The sequence below is a fragment of the Artemia franciscana genome, chromosome 4 (genome assembly GCF_032884065.1).
Source record: "Artemia franciscana chromosome 4, ASM3288406v1, whole genome shotgun sequence".
Classification (NCBI taxonomy): Eukaryota; Metazoa; Arthropoda; class Branchiopoda; order Anostraca; family Artemiidae; genus Artemia; species Artemia franciscana.
In genome coordinates, this window is record NC_088866.1 from 47,816,707 (window position 1) to 47,833,726 (window position 17,020).

A 17,020-nucleotide genomic window follows, 5' to 3' on the forward strand; every position below is an offset into this window, starting at 1 on the left:
ATTCAGAAACGAAATCTTTCTTTAAATTAAGAGACCACGAATCCAGCTTCCTCAGGGACATCTGTGTTAACGGTCTAACAAAATATCTTTTTGTCAGGAACAACTTGCTCATTTCAATATTACTAAGCTATCACGCTGGCTTAGGTTTTTCTAGGGAGGGGACAGCTATACCTTCCCTGCCCCCACTCTTTTGCCACTTCCCTTTTTAGTTTATATCAGGGGCAAACTCTAAATTCTAATGGAGATGATAACGGAACGAGGTAAAAACATCAAATTCGCAAGAAAAAAACACAGGCTAAGCTCTCAGTTTACTTAATTAAAAGTGACCAAGCAACATCATTGGGTGAATGTCGGTTCATACGTCTGACCAGAAACAAAATTTGCAAAGTCTTTTTCAGGAAATATTTTCAATAGATTAACTCCTTTAAATGGTTACCTGAGAAAGTATACAAGTGAAATTTTTTTACCTATCCACAAGGTGCTAGGGAAAAGGAATATATTCCTTTTTAATATGCTGCAAAATTACTATTTATAATCTGGCCAGTTACATTGAGGCGATGGAATGGAAAGATATAACATATTAAACATAGCACAAACTAACCAGGACATTTCAAAAAAGTAATTTTAATATTGAATAATGACCTACATTTTCGCATGCATTTGCTTGGAGAAAGTCAATGATGAAATTAAATTAACAATAGGGGTAGCAGAATTCAAATAATTCCCTTTTTCTTTTGTTTGAAGGTAGGCTTGAAGATGTTAAAACAAATATACATGAATTAAAGACTCGTAATGATATTTTGGCTCAGAATGAACTTCATTCGGCAGCCCTTTTCCTCATCACTCGGTTGTCCAAAAAAGCCGAAGAGGAAGCAAAGCCAAGTGATCCTAATCAATTTAGCTTTGGACGCTTGTTTGCCTGTCATTCCATGCAAATTAACGGTCATGTGCCAATTCTGAACTGTTGACCAACCTGCCTTAAGACCATAGGTAAGCGTACCTTGTTTCCCTATCATTCCAGGCAATCTAACGGTCCCTTGCAATTTTAAATGATTTGTCCAACTGCATGAGACTCTAGGCGGGCTTGCCTTTTTAAAAGCTAACAAACAAGAATTGGTCAATTAAAAGAGTCATACTTACTCCCGCTGTTTACCCGTGCCATTTAACCAGACACTTGGAAAACTATAGCTTCAATCACTATCTTAGTTCTATGACTATCTACCTTAGTTCTGCCCTAGGAGTGACGCATGGACGGATATTTAAATATTTTGTAAAAGTTGAGCAATAGCCTTTGAACAAAATTTTAGTAATCAGTAATCCAAGAATTGGAATGGTACAAAATTAAACTGCTACTTTTCAAGGTTAGCTTTTCTGTAGATTACTTGTCCTTCAGCTATAGCTGCAGGAGGGGGGGGGGGGCAGTAATCCAAGAATTGAAATGATAAAAATTAAACTCTAATTAGATTTTACAACGAAAATGAGCTGTAAAAATCTAAATAATATAAGCTTCAAGTCAACTGCAGAAAAAAGAATCAAAATTTTCAAAATAGGACACATTTTCCTAAAGTCGTCCCATCATCCCATGAGTACTTAGCTAGAAAATCAATGTCTAGGCATAATTTTTGTCAGCCAATGATGTTTTGTTTCTCTTTTATATGTCTTATTGGTCCACAATAATGGATGTCTAGCCAGGCATATATGAGAACGGGGTTTTAAGGAATTCTTCATATCCAACTTCATGCCTAGATCAGGGGAAAACTTCTAGTTATTAACATTGGGAAGTTCAATACTCAAATAAACTGATTAAACCCCTTAATCAGAGTGTCCCTAGAGTTTAACAGGAAAAATACCCCAACCATCACTATCAGATATTAAATTTAATTCCTGATTGAAAAAGATCTTGCTTAATATTACAAGTCACCATTGAATTATGAATGCTTTCGCAAAAAAATCTGTTGTAAATACTAGGCTAGGGCAAAACCTTCTGCTTGAAAAAAATAAAACATTCTACGTGGGTGCCCAAGATCTAGCGACTCCCTTATATTGTCATCGTCGTCACGTATTAAGGTCGTATCTAAAATTTTTACTTTTGAGGTAAATACAATAAACCGTTGGCTAAGCTGTTCTGAATTGGAGGATCAATGGGGCAATTTATTTTCAATCACAATTTCACAGTCTTAATCTATATTGCTCAGCCACTAACAAGAACTTACCAAGCAGTTTTCGACATTTACTTCAAAGGTGCGAAAATGTCAGATACACCCTATAGGCGTAACAGTGCGGATTTTTAAGAGGGGTCAGCTGTAAATCCAGCCAAAACCTGACTGCTTTGTCAGAGAAAATTTAGGTCATTCTACAGAACGTAGGGAACTTTTAAATCAGGATTTGCCCTATAACTAAAAATAACATTTGTTGGTCTGAAAAAAGAGGTATGCACCATACTTTACATTTAACCCTAATCACTAACCTGCATACAATACCTTATTTGACAAAAAAAACAACAAATAGTTCAAATAACTGACTGTAACTTAAAATAGGACAAGCGATTCTCTGTATTTACTGTTAGATCTCGAAATAAGTTCAACTCACTTCGAAAAAAAAAGGTAAAACCTGGTTGTCTGACGAAGATTGTAACTACAAAATCAGTTACAAAATAATAAAACAAACTAAAATGAAGGAAGTAAAATCTGGCCACTGTCTGTACCTATGACTATATTTAACAAACAAAACCGAGACACACACTTTCTTCTGATATGAACAAAATTGGTAGAGTTAAAGCCAGTTGTTCGGTAAAAACGATCATTGAAAATCAAAATCTTTACAAAAGCAAAAAAAAATTTGCTTTCGAAGAAGTGGCTCTATGGTATCAAAAAGAAAGTAAATTAAAACAAAAAATCTTAGGATGCAATATTAGCGAAAATTAGGATGCAATCCAAGCCAAATCGTACTTCTGAGAGTAATCAGAATGGACTATACCTCCGATTGGAGTCGGCAAGATGTCAGGTTTCTCTGGAGCTGCTCTCTTTGGCATCGTACGTTGGGTTTGTGCTCCGTACGTCGATAATCCAACCAGATTTTTTGCGAAGAAGCGGAATACATATGCGGTCTGTGGTTCCAGATTTTCCAGGATGTAAGGAGATTCTAGAAAAAAAAACACTATTAGGATATCGTAATTTTATAAGTACAATCTTAAATAGACACACTGAACCATAGTTTTATAGATACATCAAACTAGAAAACTCTATTTAATAGTCTTTATTCGCTGGGTAGATACCCAGGGGGGGATCTACCCCTTCGTACCATTGTTTTCTGGATTTTCTTCAATGTACCATAGAAGCAACCATTTAACTTGGCCCTTTTATCCTGATTCAGTCCTTCCTATAAAGCATTCATGATGGTAGTGACTGTTATATTTGGAAAATGCCATCGAATAGTATGTCTATTTTTCAGTTAGCAAATTAATAAATTATGACAATTTTACTAGCAATGATTGAGTGATGTAGGTTCACAGCAGGTCAACTGGTATAATTACTTAGTCGATTAAAAACACGCCATTATATTACAATCCCATGATCATGAAATTTATATAGAGCCTTTTCTGAACTATCAAATGTTTAGGTCACTTGGTATTTTAATTCAAATTTCGATAGGGGTTAATCCTTAAAACAATTTTAAGTAATAACGTTGAGCCTATATAGCCTCACATTGAGGCTGCCTCATATATTACTAAAAATAGCAAGCCTGTTTATTTTCTTTCAAGTGAAGAGAGCCCATTACTAAGTTGAATTTAATTACAATTCATTTTAACAGAATGGCTAAGACCCGATTCTCAAAGGGTTTTTTAAGTTGTCAAATATTTTTAAAAGAAAAACTAAAACAATTATTCTGCATTGTTTTCTATAAACTGAGACTAATAACAATTTCAGAATCAGAAGAAAAAATACTTTTAATTCAAAAACTAATTTTCAAGAAAAAAGTAGTGTATACACAAATTAAGAAAAAATGATTCTACTTTCTCTTGGGACTTTTAAGCCACTGACTAAATAATCCCAGGATTTTAGTTTTTTAAGTCAAAAAGCTCGATAAAAACTTGCAAAACGTATAAGTAATCTAGATTTCAGTGTAAGCACAAATTGTGAAAATATTATGGTAAGTATGACTTTGTACGTTTTCCCCTGGAGGCTCCAATTATTTACCAACAGCTAAGAGAAATGATAATGAAATACACAGTAAATAAGATAAATAATAAGTAAATTAAAATTACAAAACGTTGAAAAACACATTTCAATTAGTATTTAAATTAATCTAAGATAATTGTCTATATTAGTCTCATTGTACGGCCTTGATTGTTTGTATATATATATATATATATATATATATATATATATATATATATATATATATATATATATATATATATATATATATAATATATATATATATATATATATATATATATATATATATATATATATATATATATATATATATATATATATATATATATATATATATATATATATATATATATATATATATATACATATAGAAACGCGCATTTGTGGCTCCAAATTGTTAGCATCACTCTGTATTGTTTACTGTTATATTGTTTAGTGTGTACTGTTTACAAAAGCTCCATATGCTATGTATTGATTTGATTTTCACTTAAAGATTAAACACGTCATATATTTAAATAAGAACAGGGATTTACCGATCGGCCATTCTTTGGATGGGTTTTCGTCGATCCATTCTTCATTCTTCTTTCTGTACTGGACAGCGTAGTAGGTCAGGTTTATGCCACCAATGTTTTGGGGACCAACAATGTTGAAAGTTATCGTCGTCGCTAGAAATAGAAGTTCTATCACACTGAGAAAAGAAAAGAAAGTTCAAGTACTTTCAAACACAAAAATACCTTATAATATACCTAATAAAAAGTTGCAGGAAGGACGTCATGCTGCAAAACTAGAATTAGCTAGTCCGAAAGAGAATGGGTAGCTTACCAGAGTAGAAAATGACACAAGTATCGGCAAAAATAAACCTCAACGTCATCTAGGGTTTGGCGATAACAGACATTTTTTGAAGTTTTGTAATCGTTTCTCTGTCAGGAACTGAGATAAGACACCTATTGCTACCTTTATCGTATTTATTACACGAATTAAATTGTTTAATCCTATTATTACACTAAAAAAAATGCCAACAAGCGATAGATGGGATTTATACTATTTTTTTGTCGACACCTGCACCAGTTCCCACTCTTTTATAAATTACCCATATTCTTTGGATAGTCCTCTAAATACAATTTTCATTTTCTAAAATTACAACTGTCATCCAAACAAAATTCGCAGTTCAAAAGTAGGAAAAAAACACAATTATCTCATCAAATAAAACCCGATAAATTCATTCTATTTATCAAATTGATCACTTGGCTCAATTAAAGAAAAATTCCTATAGAATAAAAAGACTTTTGAAAAACACATCTTTTGGACATAATTAAAATATTTCTAAAATAATTTTTCCAAGCTTTGGCTTAGTTCCCATTCCAGTTCCCACTTCCAAGTTCCCAGTTCCCCCTCTTATAATTTACCCATATTCTTTGAGTAGTCCCCTAAAAAATGTTTTCATCTTCTAAAATTACAACTGTCATCCAAACAAAATTCACAGTTCAAAAGTAGAAAAAAAAATTATCACATCAAATAAAGCCCGATAAAGTCACTTTATTTATCAAATTGATCACTTGGCTCAATTAAAGACAAATTCCTATAGAATAAGAAGACTTGGAAACACATCTTTTGGACATACTTAAAATATTTCAAAAACAATTTTTTCAAGCTTTGGCTTAGTTCCCTTTCCATCTTCTGTGTAATATATTTAAGATAGACCATTAGAATACAAGCTCAATAATCTGCATTTTGACATGATAAAACAGCAGCCACACCAAAATAAATCCAACCAAGAATAATGCTTGGACTCATGCCCCCTTTTAAAAATATTTTTTAAATGTAAAATGGCGATAGATGACATAATACGAAAATGAAATAATAATAATAAATTACAACCAAAAAATTAGAACCACTTCTTTTTAAATAAAAATAACGAATAAAAAGGAGAAAAACATGATAAACTGCCTGATCAGTAGGACATATTTTGATGTGGAATTCACCCGCAATCCCTAGCAGCAAAACGACAAAATTATCTTTAAAGAGGGAAAACGCGGAGAGGTTTGAATTTCAAAAGAAACTTTAAGGCATTATGCCTAAGGGGTTGCTCTTACCTGTTACAGTTTCGAAGGTAGCTTGAGTAGGGGGCTGAGGTACATGGGCCTGCTTTAGTGTGATGAAATGTTCAGCATCTCCATGCTTATTCTCAGCCAAACATCGATATTCACCATAGAAACTATCATCCTCAGAAGTGACCTGGAAAACAACAGGTCATGTTACGGCAGAAGGGATGAGGTATCTAGGGCTGATGCATTTGCTGATGCAAGGGGACGCTTATCTATAAACTACAATGAACCACAAACACAGTTAAGCACAGATCAACCTCTGAGAATAGTCTCACAAAATCCCTTCAGTTATTTAAGAAGCGTTTTGATGTCGGAACTAAGGTGTATTCCATATCTACTTAGTTAGCTCTCCCTCTAAGAAAACTTGGGTTCCCTAGGATTATAGCATTCTGATCCCAGGTTAGACCGATAACTCTTCTTAACTACTTGCTTCCTTCACCAATAAACTTTCAGGCTCAAGAGCTTTTTTTTTGTCCGCTTGTATGAAAAATAATCTATAAATAAAGTGTTTACACTATTCTAGATTTCCCTATTATGTATTTTCATTTCCGCATTTTAGCTCAGAGATGCGCATACAATTGCTGTAAATAGAAAAAAAATTTATAGATTTTTTTTTTAATGCATGAAGTGTATCATGCATTTAGAATGACATGTGTCGGTAGCATAGTGTACGATGAAAGCTCAATCCGACGGTTAATTCAGTCCACAAAATTTCGTTAGGCGTTATTACGTGCATTGCAAGCTTTCACCAAGTCCATGGGAAATCTCACTAATACTAGAAATCCTAGGAATTACCTATCTAAGATTTACCTATCGTCGGAATTTATGGCAAAAATTAAAAAAACAAGCAACATCTCCAAACAGAAAGTACACAGCTATACTGAAAATAAATAAGTGAAGAAATAAAACAAAAGTGAAGAATAAGATGCAAAGTAGATTGTGCAAGAAATCAAACTTTAAATAAACAAAAATTACTGTAAACAGAAAAACATCAAACAAAAACTACAATGGATAACGAACCCAACAGAAATTACTCTAATTAGAGTCGAGATTTCTCTCCCCCTAAAGACTTTAGTTTTGTAGAATTCTAAAAAGTTGAAATTAATCAATCTAATTAAAAATGAAAACGTGTTTAATGTGAAATAATAAGTAGAAAACTATTTTTAAGAATACTAAATAAGACTCAGAGAAGACTAAAGACTTTTTAATTTTCCAGAACACTAAAAAGTTAAAAGTTATCAGCATATTTTTTTTTTTTTTTTTTACTAAAAGGCTCGTTTTCAAAATGGACTAAAAAAATGTATTTTTTTCTAGAGAACTATAAATATAATTGAAAACGAGATACGGAAAACTAATTGGGTTTACGTAACTTTATTCTAAATCCAAGGCGACAATTTATGTTTAGTATGGTAACTGCTTCACCATTTCATCATAGGCTCTTTTTTTTCTTAAGCCTGGGCACTTCCTATCAAAGGAAATGTCATAGAAATTTCAAAAAGGGCTCATTTGATTGGAAATTAATAGCCAAAAGCGTTGTGAGGGTGAATGTACCCACCCCCAATCATTTCCCTAACCATATTGAATCAGAATTTTTAGAAAGCCATTTTGTTCAGCGTAGTTGGAAGGTCTGGAAATTATGACTTTGAGGATGACAACCCCCTTACAACTATCAGGGCAAGGGTTGCAAGTTATGCCCTGGGGGCATATAAGGTTCAAAAAGTTGAAAAAGTGAAAAAATATATTTTTTTATTTAAATCATACAATAAATGAGCGAGTCAAACTCAAAACGAGCAAAAATTAACATGAGTAGGGCTGACAGCCCCGATGCCTTCTAATGACTAGAACACAATTTGCGGTTTACCGAAAACAAAATACATTTAAGATGTTTTCAATTTACTTTTACATGTTTAAAATGTTTTTACTATATATATATGATGGGCGAAGTCTTCCACCTTGCACTCCAATTACAGCACAAGCAACTTTTTGAGCTTTAATAAATAAAAAATTATTAAAACTTTAAGGAATATATATTAAACTGACAATCCAGTCATTTTTTTAGTAAAGCACAAATTATGTTCTGGTCTTGAAAGGGCATGGGGGTTTTCAGCCCTATTCATATTCATTTTTGCTTGTTTTGAGGAAATCATTGTAATTTCTGTCTGTTTTTAGTTCGTTTTATTGATTGATTGTAATTTGTGCAAGTTTTATGCTTGGAAGACGACTTCCTCGTTAATTTGTCTAGTAAATTCAGAGTATTTTACGTATTATTGAATATTAGTTTCATTTTTATTAAGTTGTTTCTATTTACTTTTTGCAGATTAATCATTATAGTGTCTTTTTTTTTTTTTTTTTTTTTTTTACTCTGGTTTAGACATATTTTCGTTCTTTACTTTTGTTTAGAAAACTTTTTTATTTAATATGATAAAAAAAAACATTATTTATCAGTAATGCATTATCACAGTGCTGGCATCGCGCATCTTACAATATACACTTTACACAATGCTTTATGGAAGTATTTATTTAAAGTTAATTCATTAATTAGCTCGTTGGAAAATCATGTCGGAGTCTATGGAAAATAAACCAAACAGTGAAAAATTTTAAGGATGGTAGTAGGTAGAATTTCCAGCTAAAAACAAGAACATCCAATCATATTTAGAAGGCAGTAGGATGTTTTTGGGGGATATTGGTATCTTATAAAAGGGTAGTAAAAAAATTCCACTAAACCCTTTGAATTTCATATGCACCAATATTAGTGTATCAAGCATATTTTGCGTAAAAGTCTCTAGAAAGCTTTTATGTTTCGTTCACGTATTTGACGAATAAGATAGTAAATACAGGATAGTAAAAATACTTCCAAGTTATTATTTAGCATTCGTGAAATTGTTTTTGCTTAATTGCTCCTTAATTACATTTGCTTAGGGTATAAATTCCTTACTTTTAGAGAACAGAGAACTGCTTTAGCGGAAACATCTCAACAGTACAAACACGTAGAATGAATTAATTTGGCTGCTGGACGAAACAATCAACTAAACGCGAGAATTCCTTATTAATACTTTTTTTACGTTTGTAATAGCGTGTTAGTATTTATGAAATGGTGATGATTGAATACCATACTTTTTAATGTTTTTGCAACAAACATAAAGTCAAGTTTTACATTGATAAAGAAGAATCATGAATTTTATGGCTTAAATTCTAATCTTTTCCGAGCTTTTCAATATAAGCAGAGTAGCCTTGTTTCGGATTTAATATCGAGCATGGTCAATATCCTTATTTTACGCCCTTTGTGAAGACTCCAACACACAATTAATTTGAAAAGAGTCATAAAAATTGGTGACATAAAATTATTTGTTCTATTTAAAACTTGAAAAGGGAAATATTGAATCCTTACGTTCTGCGGGTTCAGAAACCTTTCCATTTCAAGGATTGGTTAATAACGTGGGAAAAACGTATAATATATATATATATATATATATATATATATATATATATATATATATATATATATATATATATATATATATATATATATATGGGAAAAACGAAATATATATATATATATATATATATATATATATATATATATATATATATATATATATATATATATATATATATATATATATATATATATATATATATATATATATATATATATATATATATATATATATATATATATATATATATATATATATATATATATATATATATATATATATATATATGGGTTATTATTTGTTCTATTTAAAACTTGAAAAGGGAAATATTGAATCCTTACGTTCTGCGGGTTCAGAAACCTTTCCATTTCAAGGATTGGTTAGTAACGTGGGAAAAACGTATAATATATATATATATATATATATATATATATATATATATATATATATATATATATATATATATATATATATGGGTTTTTACTATGAAGTTGGGTTTTTACTGTTTTCACTGGAACATTTTTTTTTTGAAATTCCAATGAGAAAAAAAACCGTAAAATTTGAGTTGAATGTTAAAATGTAAAATTGGACATAGCTGACTGACGTGGCTTCATTATGTAATGTGATGCTAACAATTAGTGTAAAATAGTCCAAGACTTTCTTCATCCTTTTAAATTAGAATTATGGTGTACCCGTCCCTCATCTGAACTGACTATGCTTCTGCAGGGGAGAACCTATAGAAGGTTTCTTTTTTTTTCAATGTAAGATAAGCGCTATTTTTGGGCAAGTCGAAAGATACTTTTTATCAATTCTAAGAATTTGGTTGAGAATTCAATTACCTGAATTTTCAGCACGGCATTTGTAGAGACCGTCATCGCTACGTGTAGCACCAGAAATAGACAACTTAGCAACAGCGCTGTCAGGCTCACCTCCAATATCTGAGCTACGATTGCTGGCCTCAACGCTAACCCTTGGGTCTAGAGTATTGACGACAATTTTGTATGTGTTATCTGAGCCTTCTTTAAGAAACACAATTTCTGGAAGGGGGTCACCTCGGGCAATACATTCAATTGTGATGTCTTTATTTTCCACCTAAAAAAAAGTAAACATTTTAGAACGCCTAAGCCATAGCTTTCAATAGAGGTTTTGAGGCGGTTCTAGTTTTAATTTTTTTAAATTAGGGATATCATGTGCGGGACTCAAGGGCGGATCTCCAGCATTTTTATTAGGGAGGAGGGGCTCATATCCGGACTGTCAAGGGGCACGGGATGTATAATATATATTTTCTGAATTATAGGAGGGGGCAGCTTCGTAGTAGATAAGTTTGAACACTCTTATTCACGATCATGTGCGTGAGTGCAGCTTTTGCTTAAATCTGTACGAGAAAGCCGATAGAAAAAAAAAAGCAAACTGTAAAACGTGGCAGCAGAAGCGATAGTATGAAAAGAGACTACTTGTAATAGAGCAGACGTAGGTCAAACAGTTGGATTTAGGAAGTAAATGTCTACAACAAAAGATAAACAAATACCAGCTACTCTACTGACTGCTGGTAACCGTAAAGAGCAAAGTTAAAATAAGATGGAGAGCCTTATAATTTTTCTGGTTGAATGTTTTTTTTTCGTTTGTTTTTCTGAGACGACTTGTACTGCTACTCTTACCAGCTTCTCGCAATCTTTGGTGACACAATTACTTATCATTGAACGCTCTGATTCTCCTTTTTTGGGGTTTAGAATATGCAAAAGAAATAAAAATAGTATTTTTTTTTTTGGCACGGAACTGGGGGATTGCACGATTAAGGTTAATTATATATACTTTGGAGGGTATTTGGCATCCCTCAAGAGAGTAACTGTGAAAAAAAAAATTCTCCTGTTTAAAATTTCCTTATGTATCAAGATTGAAGCAACGATAGTAATTATTTGAAGTTAATACAGAACATAATAGATCAGAGGCGAAAAAGTACATTTAACCGAAAACATTTACACACGTGTCGTGCTTGTGAAACACCTGCACGGTAGGACAGTTACATACAAGTCTGAATGCAAGTAACTAAGCGAATAAGAGGCTAATTCCCGTGTTTCAGAATCATCAGAGCTTTTGCTTTACGCTTGCTTCTTAGGATTTTCCTTGGGGGAGGAGGAAGGGGGAGGGAAACAATTTTTCAGGGTAGGCACTCCCTAGCCGTGCCCCCCTCCCCTTCAGCTAAGTCCTGGCTAATGATTTAACTACTAAACTAGGAAAATATTTTCATGAAGGGACATTGAGTAAATAACCATTAGCTACTAAACATCTTCCAGTAGCTAGCCAAAGAGCCTGTCGGACACTAAGATTTCACAATTCTATAGAGCTTAAAAGTACTGTCATAAGTTTCAATTTTTGTTGCAAATATGATATACATATAACGATTATCTGAAATCCCCAAAACTATAAAAAGGATTAAAAGAGAAACTGAACTATCTTATTAGAAACAAAATGTGCCAGAATTTCGCTAATTTTTTTGTAAGAATTACCGAATTTGTTACAACTCAGCACTGACAATTCAAAAGGTGTTGTGTGACATTTTTTGCAAACTGAGATTCTATCTTATTTCTTCAAGCTTGACAAATTTGCTCAAACTGGTTTTAATGACTTCGATACATAGAATTTTCGTTTGTTACCAAAATGTATTGTATTCCGTTTTCTAACTTGTAACAATCAAGCAAGTCAATTGGTGGTGGGGGGGCGGGGGGGGGGTTGGTCCCATATATTTTTTGTCCCCCCAAGTTTGAATTTGGTAGGTCCATTGAAAAACTTCTTTTTGGCATTATTTTTAGAAAAAAATCTAGAAAAAAGCAACAAAAATGCCCCCCCCCCCATTCATATTTTGAAAAATATATTTTTTTATCTCTTCTATATTTTGTGAATTGACAGCCCTGATAGCAATAGCCAAAATACACCGTTTGGCTAAAATTATTTTTTTGTAAAAAAAATTTTTACACAAACTAAATAAATTTAATAAGATTTAAAAAAAAGAAAAGTTTCTCTGTTTTCCTCTACAATTTGTCTTGTAAGATATCGTATTTTGAGCTATCGTAACCGAACTTACCCACATCAACCCTGGTGCTACTGAATAAACGATACTGTACATGTTTCTTTAATAGACGGAGAGAAAGGAAGTAGAGTACGTACCCCTGTGGCGTTAATAAAGGAGACAATTGTTGGTTTGCTAATAACTCGTAGTCTCCTCACCGCTTCGATAGTTCTACCGTCACTTGATGCTCGACATCTAGGATTAGAAAATAGGTGAGTTTTACCTCATTGCTACAGCTATCGGTATGATTAGGAACAAATAAAAAAAAGATACAACTTATAATATAAAAAAATAAGTAAACAGAAAAATAAAAAAAGTAGCGAGGTGCAATTGGCAATCATTTTAATTACATAGAGCTGTTTTTATTCCGTCTCGGGGACTAAACTATGGAGAATATTTATGGGCCAAGAGTAGAACGATGTATGATAAACCCCCTACCGCTCAAGTTAATCATTCATTGACGCATCAAAGAACCGGTTTTTTGGTCAGTTTCTTTCAGCTTAGCGTGAGACAAGACAAAGAGAAGTGACAGAATAGATGGACAATATATAATTTGGGCAATATAGTTGCACATAAGGCGGGGGGGGGGGAATGATAAAGTATTTAGACAGTATGAAGTTGGAAAACAATTCTCACTGCATATATACGGAATAATTGTACCTAATATATTAGGCATGCATACCCGCTATACTGAACCACCCCCACCCCTAATGTGCAAATATGTAGCCCAAAGTGGTTTCTAAAGCATTATATTTTATCCTAATTTGGTATATTTCATTAGGATTAAACGTCAGAGAAACATATTAGAAGAATATTAAGTAGGGGGTAGGCTATATCAGTAAAGTACCCAACGATCTTTCCCAAGGGTGCAAATGGGGGGGGGGGGAGGGGGAGGTAAAAAGGATTGTTTTTGTTGCTAACTATTACATGTAGGGTATCAAATGTAAGGTATTTTTAAATTTAGAGGTGAGATTTTTTAGCCAAGAAAGTTTGGGAACTTGGAGGAGGGGTTAATATTTATAGGCGAGGTAAAACCAATCAAAATTGAAAATTGAGAATAAAACTAATGAAAAGTTTCGTTTAAACCTAAAAAAAAATGTAACTTTTTAAATGATAGATTTAGAGTAAAAATAACCCCTAGAAGGGTGAGAGGTCTATTTCCCTCTAAAGAGAGAAAACTCCAAGAACCATAGCTTATATTACAGCAACTAAGAATAATATATCAAAAACTATAAAAATAAATAAGAAAAGAAATGAAGGGCTTTTAACCATTCGTAATTAAATTATTGATAACAATTTCGGTCTGAAATTTTTTAGTTCTAATAAGTGCAGCATATACATAACGCCTAGAATAGGGTATTCTAAGGATTTGCTGAATGTTATCGTATTTCCCATCATTTGTAGTTATAAAGGCTCTTAAGGATTTCTGCTCCTAACCCTGTTTTGTTGCGTAAGTTTAGTGTTTTCAGTAAAGTCCCAGTTTCAGAACTGTACAAACGTAGAAAAATATCAAGAGCCAGTTCATTCGAAACAGTTATAACAAAAATATGTTGCTGTGAAGCAGTAATTTTTGTTCGTTTCAGTTCCAGCTTCAATCTTCATTTTCATCAGGAAACATTTTTTTAATTAATGAATTATAATAATAGTGCGCTGGCAAGGCTAGAAAAAAATACATTCATGTATATTGATGACAGAAAGGTGTAAAACTAAATATCAATTGATGCTGGCTCATATACTGGAGCGTTTAATTTTCGACTTGGAAGTCTAGGGTTCAAGCTAGACAGCATTGAATATTTGTTTTGAATTCATTTTTTAGGTGATTTTATTTTTATTTTTTGAATTTATTTTTTGGGTGAAAGCTGCATTTGCTCGTAATAATAATAATAATAATAATAATAATAATAATAATAATAATAATAATAATAATAATAATAATAATAATAATAATAATAATAACAACAATAATAATAATAATAATAATAATAATAATAATAATAATAGTAATAATAATAATAAAAAAGGAAACGATAGTAAACTATGTTATATGCGTAGATGTATGAAGGATTCGATTAACCAGGAGAGGAATCCGTTTTGGATGGAGGATCATATTTCCAAATTATAATTTAGATAAACCTACAGTATGAGTGTGTTTGTGGGGGGGGGGGTTCAAAATAATTTTCTCTGATCCTCAAAAAAAATACATTACAGCTTTTTTAATACAACTTGTCCGATAAGCAGGGCTGCTATTATACTCTGCTATATCCAAATAGTATAGCCTATCAACCGACAGGCATAAAACAAAAATAAAAATATATTCTTTTTTGTGAATTCTATTCAGGGGAATAGAATTCTATTCAGGCAAAACTCTATTCAGGGGAGAGTAATACCGGGTTTACCTCCCACCCCACCTCCACCCCTTATAAATTTTGTCCCGAGTCTTAAAAACGTAATAAGATGTATATAAACAAATTTGTATACATTTTGTTAAAATTCGGTTCGTCGGGTTGACTGCAGGAGCTCAAAAGACGTTATGTTAAGCACCATAAATTTTACAGAAGAAATTTGAAAAAAATGTTTCAAGTTTCTAGGCTCCTAACAACGATAATGAATTATCCAAGAGTGTTGTCCCGGCATGGTAAAAATAATTTTGAAAACAAAATATAAATTTTTCAAACATTTCTGAATGGAAAAAAGAATATATAACACATTTTCGTAGAAATTAAAACTTTTGAATTACTTGAAAACCAAAAAAGGAAGACGAAATCTGGACTAACAGGATTAGACCAATATAGAAAAAAAGTTATATTCAAACTTATCCCAGTCCGTCTATGATAAAAATTATTTTCTTCCTTTCTTCCTTTCAAACAAAATGTTATCTCTAAAATGCATCAACAAATCCAAGGAGCTTTTTTCAAAGAAATTTCTTAATACAAATGTGAAAAGGCAACTAGTTGAAATCATTCCTCTTTAAAATTTAGATTCCAGAAAGAGTTCATCAATCACTTTAACAATCATTATTCAACAGTCTGATTTACAATTTTGTTTTTTGTGACAGCAGTAAAATACTCATCTAATCTTTTACGAGTGTGACATTACGATGTATAGACGTAATAAACAACCTTTCAAAGTTATTTGAGCATATTGCTTTAAAATATATTATACCGCTTGCACATAACAACACTAAAGTCTAACGTTTATGCAAATCGTTTATGCAAGTTTTATTTCATTATACTTTTTATTTAATTAAAATTAAGATCCTATCAAGATATATCTTTATTTTATAACAGCATAAAATATATTTATATCTTTATAACAGCACAATGCATTGCCAGGGAAAACAACTGCATTTATTACTTTTTACTAAGTTACGGTATAATATCAATTAAATTATTGTTATAAATTAAACTTAACACGTCAAAAATCGAACGACATTCCACAGAGTTTTCAAGTGTTCAGAGTTGTCAAGCTGCATGTATTGCATCAGGGTCGCATAAAGCACAGTGAGGGGGGAGGGGAAATTATACCCCAAAAGCTTGAATGAATAACCCGTAATTTTTTTTTCATAATTCTAAACAAGTGGCTGTTTTTAAGTCAAGCCCCCCCCCCCCCGCACCATTTATAAAACTTACTTGTTTGTGTTTACATTGGGCTGAAGATAAAAGAACTTCTTTTGCCAGAAGGAAGCAATAGGCATATTCGTGTTCATCCAAAAAAAAGAAACGTTTATACGATCAAGTTTTCGTAGCAGGCAAAATCACATCAGCTTAAAAATGCATAGAAAAATGCTAAGAAAAAACCAATCAAATTGAAAAAAAACTAGGTCAATAATAAAAGCTTACTTGTATTCACCAGCATTTTCTCTCTTTACTTCTTCAATAACAAGAATGCCAGTGTTCGGGTTGATAACAAATCCAGGTCGACCAATAATTGGCTCGCCATTTGCGTCAAGAAACTCATAGGTTGGGGTTGGTTCGCCCTCAGCTTCGCAATCCAATCGTGCAGACATATCTTCAATGGATTCAATATCTTCAATGACGTTCTTGAATTTAGGCGGGACGATAATCTGAAAGGAGACCCTAGTTTTAAAAGCCCTTTTCTCATTAAACAAAAAGTTATCAGTTAGTAACACAACAATTTATCAAGACACGATACACAGGCGGTTTAAGGGGGACGGTGGCGGCAGTTGCCCCACGCGCAGAAATTTTAGAGGCGCAAAATCTCAAATAAGTAGTC

General features: G+C 32.3%; 2 protein-coding genes across 2 annotated transcripts in view; one reads left to right on the forward strand and one right to left on the reverse strand.

Moving 5' to 3' along the window:
• Window positions 1-17,020, forward strand: part of LOC136026522 (annexin A7-like) — a 216,870-nt gene that overhangs the window by 112,032 nt on the left and 87,818 nt on the right. The gene's annotated exons all lie outside the window — the stretch shown is intronic.
• On the reverse strand, window positions 2,834-16,891 carry LOC136025612 (fasciclin-2-like). The gene is made up of 6 exons (XM_065701605.1): window positions 16,627-16,891; window positions 12,886-12,982; window positions 10,560-10,812; window positions 6,272-6,430; window positions 4,712-4,843; window positions 2,834-3,141 (listed from the first exon to the last, which is right to left on the reverse strand). Exons 1-6 carry the CDS (start codon window positions 16,791-16,793, stop codon window positions 2,921-2,923), a joined length of 1,029 nt encoding a protein of 342 aa, XP_065557677.1. The 5' UTR covers window positions 16,794-16,891; the 3' UTR covers window positions 2,834-2,920.

Coding starts and splice junctions, on each gene's coding strand:
- LOC136025612 (XM_065701605.1), bottom strand. CDS start 16,793: ATGTCTGCACGATTGGATTGCGAAGCTGAGGGCGAACCAACCCCAACC. Junction 4,844..6,271: donor TACCTTCGAAACTGTAACAG/GTAAGAGCAACC, acceptor TTCTATTTCTAG/CGACGACGATAACTTTCAAC. Junction 3,142..4,711: donor ATCCAAAGAATGGCCGATCG/GTAAATCCCTGT, acceptor TTTTTTTTCTAG/AATCTCCTTACATCCTGGAA.